The 10,945-nt window shown below is 41.1% G+C and overlaps 1 protein-coding gene and 1 non-coding gene across 2 annotated transcripts; one reads left to right on the forward strand and one right to left on the reverse strand.

Moving 5' to 3' along the window:
• Nucleotides 1-425: 425 nt before the first annotated feature.
• Nucleotides 426-532, reverse strand: LOC118483482. The gene has a single exon (XR_004870771.1). It is a non-coding gene; the product is annotated as a small nucleolar RNA R71 (small nucleolar RNA).
• A 3,992-nt stretch (nt 533-4,524) lies between these two features.
• LOC110885335 (ATP-sulfurylase 3, chloroplastic) lies at nt 4,525-10,319 on the forward strand. The gene is made up of 5 exons (XM_022133020.2): nt 4,525-5,148; nt 6,960-7,365; nt 8,564-8,824; nt 8,919-9,005; nt 9,909-10,319. Exons 1-5 carry the CDS (start codon nt 4,634-4,636, stop codon nt 10,044-10,046), a joined length of 1,407 nt encoding a protein of 468 aa, XP_021988712.1. The 5' UTR covers nt 4,525-4,633; the 3' UTR covers nt 10,047-10,319.
• The last annotated feature ends 626 nt before the right edge of the window (nt 10,320-10,945 follow it).

A 10,945-nucleotide genomic window follows, 5' to 3' on the forward strand; every position in this document is an offset into this window, starting at 1 on the left:
GACTTAAAGCTAAAAACCAAGAGAAAGTTTCGGGGGACCCACTACCAATGGCGGACCAACGTACCCTCATGGATTACCTACGACCCACCGTAGGTAATCTCGGTGCCGCTATCAATGCCCCGAATGTCGAAGCTAACAACTTCGAACTTCGGCCGCATTTGATACAGATGCTTCAAAACTCCGCAGCCTTCCATGGGCTTGCGGACGAGGATCCTCATCTACATATTACTAATTTCTTAGAAATATGTGATACTTTCTGGATCAATGGAGCATCAAACGACGCTATCTGCCTTCGAATGTTTCCATTTTCATTAAAGGACCGAGCAAAGGCTTGGCTCAACGCCCTCCCAGTTGGCTCGGTAAACACCTGGGATGAACTAGCCCAAAAGTTTCTATATAAGTATTTCCCTCCCGCTAAAACGGCTAAATTAATGACTGAAATTAATACATATTCACAAGAGGATGGGGAATCCTTATATAAAACTTGGGAAAGGTTCAAGGAGCTATTGCGAAAGTGTCCTCATCACGGTCTTGCCTTGGCTCGATCTGGCGCCATGTGTCTCTTTCTTTGTGCTATCGGCTTGATTGACTCTTTCACGTTCAGACGGTGCTGTGCTATGGATCTAGGAACTCCTTGCATGTTGGAATGCTTCCAGGTGAAAACATCGATCGAATTGCTTAACAATTCCCATAGGAGCTTCTTGGTTCATTTTGGGAGCTGAGCTCCGATTGCCACTTGCTGTTCCGGGAACTCCGGATTAATTGCCCAGAGCTCCGTGGGTACTTCAGATTTTTTGGAACTTGTTTATGCTGCGTGCCTTACTTCCGCGACGAACGAATTTGACTCGGAGAGGATAGTGGCGACCCCTGCCTCGGTGGGGAATTTTATGGCACCGTGTATTGTGGAACTAATTGCTCCAAGAGCTCTTAATCCAGGACGTCCGAGTATTACGTTGTGTGACGAATGAGTACCGACAACCAAAAAGGTTAACTGAACGGTCCTGCTTCTATCATTATCTTTAAATGTGGTCGGGAGGGTAATTTGTCCTATCAGACGAACCACCTCCCCCCGAAAAACTTATCAATGGAGTAGACACTTCAATTAATCTTTTCTTTGTCTGGGGGGCTAGCTGTTGAAAACACTGTAAATACATTATCTCAAAGGCGCTTCCTCCATCTACGTATATTCGCCGGACCAGATGTCCTACGATCACGACCGATATTGTGATCGGTCCGTCCCGAGTATCTTCTGGGTCGATTGGGGGGGGGGGAGTACGTAGGTTAGTTCATCCAAGCTGCCATGTGTTGGTTCGATCGTTTTACCCCCTTGGTTCGGCAGACCGAATCATATTGATTCCGGCCTCGGTGTTCGGATTGTCGGCTGCGGTTGTTGACTTTTTGCCATCCTTTACTTCCTTCACGAGGTGGGAGAATTTCCTGGATCGTACAGCTTTCTCAATTTCCTGCTTTAGTGCCCAACACTCGTCGGTCGTATGCCCCTTGTCTCGGTGGTACTCACAATATTTTTTGGAATGTTTGTCTAATGTAGGCCGTTGCTTCGACGGTGTGGGAAACCGACTAGTCTCCGTACTAAGGATCTCGCTCGGCGATTTAGTTAGTTCGGAGAAAGTGTTGAAACGTACGTTACCTGTTCGGAAGTTGCTTCTATCAGACTTTTGATACGGACCACGACTTCGGTTCCAATTGTTGTTTCTATCTTTTGGTGGTGACGCGTTCCGTCTCCATGACGCGGTTCGAGCCTTTGCGTTATTTGCTGCTGTTTCATTCGGCTATCCACAGGCGCTTTTTCCCTGAACAAAGGCTCGGGCTCGTTCCATAAGAACTTCCATGGTTTTTGGGAGATCCTCGTGGAGTTTTTCTACGAACTGATTGTTTCGAACTCCGTGACAGAAACCGGAAACGCGGAGTTGATCAACTGCTCCACTGATCTGCATGCTCTCTCGATTGAAACGATCAATGAAATCTTCTATGGATTTTCCGTCGCGACATTTTATGTGGTGAACTTCAGTAATGTCTTTCGAGCAGCGTCCCTGCTGACAGAAGTTTTGCAGAAACATACGTCGGAAATCCTCAAAATGATCATTGGATCCTTCCGGCAGCCCATCAAACCATCCCCGTGCTGATCCGGTGAGAGTCTGAGCGAACATATGACACCACGCTGGCATGGGCCATTGTTCGACCTTGGCCGCTCCGGCGAAAGCGAACATATGATCGTCCGGATCGACGTACCATCGTAGAATTTTAACGTTGGAGGCATCTTTCGCTTTGCAGGCAGTGGTTCATTAGTGATCCTTATCGTGAACTTTGACTGAGAAGTCATAGATGTAGGCTGATACGGCATGATCAACTCTTGATCCTGAGGGTTGAGACCCATCGATCCCTGGCGAAACAGGTCGTAAAGACCGTTATTTATTGGAGCGTTCGTAAGAGTGGAAACTTGTGAAACGCATGATAGGGGAGTGGAGATTATAGGACTTACCATAGATCCAGAAGGAAAAATTCCAGTGGAGATGGGGTTAGCCCCAGGATAAGCACTGCTGAAAAAGTTCGTGCGGAGACTCTGTAACATTTCCTCCCGCTGCTGCTGCTGCTGTAGTTTTCGTAGCAAATCAGCGTTCCGTAACAGGAAGGCATTATCGAAATCAGGCAGCGGTGTGGTAACTGGAGCAGTAACCGAAACTGTGGTTATAGAGCTCGCAACTACAGAACTTGTAGGTGGGGGTATTGTTGCCGATCCTGACGAAACCGTCGAGGTGACAGCTGCTGTGGAGACAACTGTTACTGGTGCAACTCTACCTTCCAGAATGTCATTATAAGACGGGAAAGTGTTTGTAGATTCCAAAATTTCGAATGAAAAGAATCAACGAAGTAGATTTTGTGAATTCGAGGGGATGGCGCCAGTGAAGACTCAAAAACCAGTTGGTCCGAGCTGGTAAGAGTAGAGCTTCAGGTGACCTTGGCAAAACCTGCAAGATCACAAGGAAGAAAACACACCGTTAGCCTTGTCACAGGGAGGGGGGCCTCTCTATGACCAAGCTCGGGCGTGAGAATAAGTATTTGTGAGGAGAAAATAGTCAGGGAGAGAGAGAGAGGAGAGTTTTTAGAGAGAGAAAGTAGCGATTACCCTTTGTGGGAAGTCTTGGCGGGGTATTTATACTTTGGGGTATGCTGACGTGACGAGTTAGTTAGGGCCGGACCAGTCGCTATCAGGTAGTTAAAGCCGTGGGTCCCAGTTAGTTAGAGAAGATCCTGTGGCTTTACTCGTTCCGACTGTGGACGCTTGGTCCGATCAATCCTTTGGGCTATCGATCCGACCTTATATTCTATTAAGTTTTCGGTCCGTCCAGGACGTATCCTCATCATTAATTAAACAATAACATAAGGAACGGATTTTATACTCCAATTTGATCCATATTTCATTCCATTATGTAAAACGAACACACCTACATTCCTGCGCAAACTTCAATTCTAATTCCATTACATTTCATGAAACGAACCATACGTCAGTTTTCTTTGAGGGAGGAACCAGTCAAAATAAAAGAATATTGAGTGGTCCCGTTAGAATTCCTTTGATGCATCTGTAATTCGTATACAAATATGTTCTCTGGTTATTTTTTTTGGCTTTAGCTCCTTGTTAGCATGTTAATGGAATAAAATTTGCTCTTAAGAAAACATTAAATAATTATAATGCATCGTTACATTATACAAAAAACTGTGTTTAATAATTAGAAGCACGAAAACAACAAAACAAGTAAGTATCATATCATAATTTTGATATATGACAAAAAATTATTATTATTTTTTTCTTAATATATAACAAAAGGTAATTATTAGGTATGATAAACAAAATAACCGAAAGGTGTATGATAAGTTTAGAAAGTTAAAACCGTGAACAAGTAAATACGCTCTAGTTCAATTGGTAGTTTGGTACTAGAGGGGGGTAAAAATTTTCTTATGCTAACTAGGTGTTACCGTATAGGTCTTCAGATGACGGGTTTTCTCTAAAATTCGAGATGGTGGGTTTGGGCTACCCAACGTTAGACGTATGTGATCGTCTTTTGCCATTAGATTACCCTAGGTAGCGTGCAGACAAGTTGATCTAGTGGTTAGTCACTTGTTTTCTCTCCCTAAGGTCCCAAGTTCAACTCCCACTATTATCACTTTGAAGGACATTGGTGATGGCAATAAAGTTTAGAACTAGGCCTCTCTAGAGGTCGCCAGTTCGAAACCGAGCCTAACCGGGTTTTATTGCAGTGGGCCTTCGGGCGACGAGTTTTCCCCGGAACTGGTGGCTTAGGTATGCATCCAACTCTGACCGTTATGGAGGAGAGGATGCATTTGCTCGATTAAAGGCATCTCGGAATGCTTATCCAGTGATTTGGTTGACAGTTCAAAAAAAATTTTATCCAAGATAGCCAGACTTTTATTCATCGGTTTTAAAAAAAGTAAAAGAAAAAAAAAACAAAAAACAAAACCAAACAGAGTGTCCAGGTTCATCCTCCCAACATTATTATATGATCCAGCTCCACCAAATCCACCTTTGTCTCCCTCCCTCCCTCTTTCTAACCTGCACGAGGGAATAAGTATACGAATAACAACAGAATCGCCATTAATGGCAGCCATGACCTCCCTTTTCCTCAAAACCCCAATCCATTCAACCCCTTTCCCCAAACCCCACCGAACCCATCTCAAATTCTCCAATGTCTCCCCACAATTCATCTCCTACAACCAAAGCCCTACTCGAAACCCAATCCGAATCTCCTGCGGGTTAATCGAACCCGATGGGGGCAAGCTGGTTGACCTGGTGGTACCGGAGTCAAAGAGAGATATTAAGAAGAAGGAAGCTATGGGTTTGGCCCAGATAAAGCTTTCTAGGATTGATCTGGAATGGGTCCATGTGCTCAGCGAGGGCTGGGCTAGTCCGATAACCGGGTTCATGAGAGAATCCGAGTTCCTCCAAACTCTTCATTTTAACTCGCTCCGGTTAGGAGACGGGTCGGTTGTTAATATGTCGTTGCCGATTGTCTTGGATATTGATGATGCTCAGAAGGAGCGGATATTTGATTCGGGTTCGACGTCGGTTGCACTTGTGGATTCGGCTGATAACCCGGTTGCTATTTTGAACAAGTAAGACACGTTTTTTGGGTGTTTGATTGATCATTTTATTGTGTGTGTTTTAGACCACCCGGGCAGTAATTGGACGTGAATTGTCTAAAAAACTCCCTGAAAACGCCCACGCACCGCCCCTGGGGCGTTTTTCTTCAAAAATTGGGTTGGGCGTGCTAAATTAAACGCCTGATGAAGATTTTGTTAGCCTATCACACAGGTATCCTTTTTTTTTTGTTTGGCAAATACCTTTTTTTTTAATTAATTTTTTACACCCCTTTTAAAATGTCTACGTCACCACCACATCCGTTTTAGAAAAACGTTTCATAATGCCCATTGCTGACTGAAGCTATCAGGACCAGCGTCTTCCTTTATTTGAAAGTTGGAACCTGCCATGTCTTTTCAGTAATTATTGTCGTGTCTTTTCATTTATTATTTGTTTTTTTAGAATAAAAGGTTACAAATTTTTTTTTTGAATTATTAAACAGAAAAAAAAGGCCCAGCGAAGAGCTGGAAACACAAGAGAAAAACTAAAACATGGCCAACATATTATAAGGTCCAAGAGACCCATCCTACACATTACAGAAATGAATACAGAAAGTAAATTGTTTCTCTTGTCTTCTTCTTCAAATTCGTTTACTTCAACTTCTTCCACTTCATCATCCAAAACGGAAGCATTGGAAGTGATACGTTTGTCATGATACGCGTACCGATCCATTGTTGGTTCTTGAATAGTGAAATGACCCGTTGCAATTTGAGTTGCCATTTTTTCAGTAGGTGGAGCTTGGGGTAGAACATAGGGATGAGCATTTGGTACTTGGTACCAGTTCATATTGGTATTTACAGGTAAAACACCGGTAAATACTGGCACCAAATTTTCCCGTTTTTCTGTACTTGTTCGTACCGAACGGGTACCATGCTCATCCCTAGTAGAACATTAGATATTGTATAGGTTGGGTTGGAAATGGTTGGGTGGAAAATAATTTGTTTTGGCTAGCTCGAACCTTCGGCCTTTTTTTTTTTTTTTTTTTTTTTGATGATGTGGGTTTTTTGTGTGAGCCCTCTAATTGAATTATTTTTTTTTTAAAAGTGAAAGGTATATAGTAGAAGAAAAATAGGAGTAAAAAAGCATGATTTAAAATGGGTCAAAATGTGAAATGTATAGTGTAAAAAAGGAGGGGTTGTCGAACTCGCCATCGCTACACGATCAAACTACTCAGTTTGGTTGCGGCGGTTTACCCACCCAACCCGCACCACTTCGCCCCAACCTGGTCCCTTCTGAGTTGTATGCCCCTTCACCCTTAGCCAACCAACCCCGCCCGTTTGGTTTGGTGTTTAAAACTACAGTTAATTGTTCTCCCAAGAATATTCGAGTTGACATGTGAAGTGTGAACACTTTTATGAAGCAGGGATGATACACTTTGTGAACACTGATGATTTTGATTTTAAAAATACATGTTCAACATTTAAATTTAAACCGTGAAACTGATCCGTTTTGGTTGGCCGGCTGACCCAACCAACCAGGCCCATTTGGTTTACCGTTGGTAACCTCAGTTAATTGTTTAGTCGAGAATTTTTGTCGAAAGAGGTTGACTGCACTTGAACACTTTTATGAAGTAGTGACGGTTTTTAGTAACTTTTTGGCTGCCCCGGCTGACCCGACGAACCCGACCGGTTTGTTTTTTTTTATTTTCCGTTTTCAGAAGCCTCATTTCATTGTTAACGGGAATTTTGTTATGTTGGGCTAGATTTTCTTGATGTTAAATTTAGTTTATCTGTGGAATCATGAGCATGTATTCACTCTCTCTTCGTTTCGTGCATCGATTGTTTAGCATTGAGATCTACAAGCATAACAAAGAAGAACGAATTGCAAGAACTTGGGGTACTACAGCCTCCGGTCTTCCTTACGTTGAAGAAGCCATAACCGGTGCAGGAGATTGGCTGATTGGTGGTGATCTTGAAGTTATAGAACCGATCAAGTACCATGACGGTCTTGACCATTACAGACTCTCTCCTTCAGAACTTCGTGCGGAGTTTGAAAAGAGGAATGCCGATGCAGTGTTTGCTTTCCAGCTCAGGAATCCCGTACACAACGGTCATGCTCTTTTGATGACCGACACAAGGCGTAGGCTTCTTGAAATGGGTTATAAGAACCCTGTTCTTTTGCTTCATCCACTCGGAGGATTCACCAAGGCAGATGATGTTCCGCTTAGTTGGCGTATGAAGCAGCATCAGAAGGTTAGCAATTTGGTGTTGTTTTTTTAGTAGAGTTGGTGGGTCGGGCTGGTTGGATGAGATTAGGGGTGGCAATCGTGTTGTGTTGTCGGGCTGAATTGATGAACTTGAATACGACCCATATATTTATATGTGCGAAAGACATCAACCCCAACACGGACTACCTAAAATCATGTAACCTGAAGATTGCCCGTTTAACTTTGTTATATTTATTTAAATGGGTTGGCGGGTTGTAATTAATGGGTTGGTGGGTTATAATAAGTGGGTTAAATGGGTCGACCCGAGCACGACCTATTTAACATATTTAAGTGGCTATAACAACCCAAAACCTAATTATTCTTGTGTCGTACTCGTATCAGCTGGTTGATCGTAAACACTTCTTGTCCAAACGTTTTAAACTTTTTTATATACAATCGACATGTAAAATGTGATTAAAGAAATTACATTTTTCTATTAGTAATCTAATTCTTTGAATAAAAACGATTAAGAAGGTTTTATGACAAACACGCTTTTGGCACCCTTGACCCGATTGACCCACACGTCCGTCCTAGGGGTGTTCAAAAAGCGCCCGGCTCGAGGCTCGCTCAAAATTCGCTCGAAAAAAAGCTCGTTTTGTTTTTGAGCCAGCTTGTTTTGTGATCAAGCCGAACTCGAGCCATGGTGCTTGCCTCATGGCTTGGCTCAACTTGATAGCTCAGCTCTGTGGCTCGAATCATTGGGTCGTATGTATTTGTGTGTATCTATGTAAATTTTTTTAGATATGTGTGTTAATTTTTTTATTTTTTGTTTCTTATGTTACCAATATATGTAAAAAAATTAATAAAAAAATTTAAAAAATCAACGAGTCGTCTCGATTGGGCTCGAGCCGAAGTTTTTACGAGCCGAGCTCGACTTTTTAGCTCGAAAAAATAATCGAGGTGAGCTGGCTCATTTGAGTTCGAGCTCGAGCCAGCCTGGCTCGGCTCGATTACAGCCCTCCGTCCCATCTGGTGTATTTCTTTTCTAGCTGTTTTTTTTTTTATTTTGCCGGCTTCACATAACATGAATGACCCGTTCATAAAACCCCATATTGGTTTATCAACTAAAATTTGGATTATTATCATAATAATATAGTTTTCTTATTCAAATTTTACACATTAATTATACAAATCATTAGAAAAAAAAAACACAAAAAAAATGTTTTGATGAATATGATTATCAGGTACTTGAAGATGGTGTTCTTGATCCAGAAAACACAGTGGTCTCAATATTTCCATCTCCAATGCACTATGCTGGGCCCACCGAGGTCCAGTGGCATGCCAAGGCCCGGATCAATGCGGGTGCCAACTTTTACATAGTGGGCCGTGATCCAGCTGGCATGGGTCATCCGGTCGAGAAAAGAGATCTGTATAATGCTGACCATGGCAAGAAAGTACTTAGCATGGCTCCTGGACTTGAACGCTTAAACATTCTCCCTTTCAAGGTACTTGCTTCAAAATTTCATCAAGTTACTTGGGGTCTGTTTGGATACTGTGATAGTGTGATACTATTTGAGTTACTCGAGTTTGCTATTTCAGGTGGCAGCGTATGACAAGACGCAACAGAAAATGGAATTCTTTGATCCATCTAGACCTCAGGATTTCCTCTTCATCTCGGGGACCAAGGTATATTTATCAAGAATCGACTTAAAATGTACACTTTAGCTGACTTTTGACCCGTTTGATCCTGTATGGCTCTTTCCATTTAAGCTATTAGTAATTTAGAAAAAAAAGCCCAACTTAACCCATATATAAGTAAATTAGTCGAAATTTCTATCATTGCCCCTAATTTAGTGTTTTTTTGTATTATTAATTTTAACTAGTGTACTTTTAGAACAATTTTTAAAATTATTGTAATTTGTTTTTGTTTTTTCTAAAGTTTTTTTGCAATTCTCATTTTAGATATAATTTAGTTTTTCTCTCAGTTTAGTTTAATTTTTTTTTTCTAATTTTGATATAAAGTTTATTGAAAACTGAGTTTTACGCGACATTAAGTATTTTTTTAGAGTAAATTGCTAAAATCGTCCCTGAGGATTGGGCATGTTTGTCAGTTTCATACAAAACAACTTTTTTGTACCATATTGTCCTTCACTTTTGAGATTTTTTGTCATTTTCATCAAAACGTCTAACTTTTTTGTCAAAATCGTCCCTGAGATTTGGGGATTTTTGCCATTTTCATCCAAATGTTTGACAGAAAAAAATAAAGCAAATTAAACGTTTGGATGAAAATGACAAAAAATCCCAAAAGTGAAGAACTATTTGGTACGAAAAAGTTGTTTTGGATGAAACTGACAAACATGTCCAAACCTCAGGGACGATTTTGGCAATTTACTCAATTTTTCTATGTATTAGGAGACAGAAAATCTTTATGTTGAAATTCATATCCAAATGTATAAAGAACCGAAGCAAACTGTATATTTATGTTTGTGTTAATTACTAAAAAGTAGAATAGCTTTAAAAAGGTTCTGCTTTATAATATCTGTTGGCTATTTGTTGTATGTTTACATCAGATTTTGTTGTGTGATACAGATGAGAACACTTGCAAAGAACAGAGAAAACCCTCCAGATGGATTCATGTGCCCCGGTGGTTGGGAAGTGCTTGTTGAATACTACGATAGTTTGGCTGCAAGCGACTCTGGCAAGGTCCCTGAACCCGTCGCCGCTTGAGTCATTGACTTCAGTCCCAAACCACGGTCCATGATGTTCAACATGTTGGCTTTTTTCAATATCAATGTTCGAAATTATTGTATATTATGCAGTCAGTGTGGATTGTTTAGATAATTGCTACTTATCCCAAATAAGTGAGGTAATGCTACTGCCTCCATGTATAAAACTCATGTGCTGGTTCCTGGGCACATTGTAACATATTGTATTTGTGCTTTAGACACGGTTATATCCTTGATGGGTGTGAAAAAAAAAACTTTCTTCTCCTTTTTGTTATTTTGTATATTCTTGATCCCTTCTTATTTATATATAAATAAAATAGCCATTGACCTTATGTTTTGATTCTAAATTTGGCAGTTAAGTATATTCTAAGTTACAATGGAAAACCAATCACAACAAAACACAAGACAACATCTGTGACAAGTGACTATAATAGGGATTCAAGTTCCAGTGCTACTCTCTGGGCAGTTAAGTATATTTTACTTACAATAGGGATTCAAGTTCCAGTGCTACTCTCTGGGCCATTCACCTTTATCCTTCGTCGCGTTCGCCAAATTTACCTGTGTTCGTGAATCGTTCGTGAACACGCTCATTTCCTTAATGAACGAACACGAACATTAAGTCTCGTTCGGTAAGTGCTCATGAACCATTCGTGAACACACTTAGTTTCTTACTGAATGAACATGAACAAGACCTTGTTCGTGTTCGTTTGGTTCGTTTACAACTACTAGGAAATAGGAATGGCCATCTTTTATGCAAAATGTCTCTGTGTGACTAGAGACAATGAAACTTAGGCCCAACTAACTAGCCCGGTCTAGTGGCCCAACAAATTGAATGACATGGTAAAAACTAGAAATTCCCATCTCATATTCTAGTCTAGTCTAGTTTCTCATCCCTCTTTT

Source organism: Helianthus annuus, chromosome 10 (assembly GCF_002127325.2).
Source record: "Helianthus annuus cultivar XRQ/B chromosome 10, HanXRQr2.0-SUNRISE, whole genome shotgun sequence".
Taxonomy (NCBI): domain Eukaryota; kingdom Viridiplantae; phylum Streptophyta; class Magnoliopsida; order Asterales; family Asteraceae; genus Helianthus; species Helianthus annuus.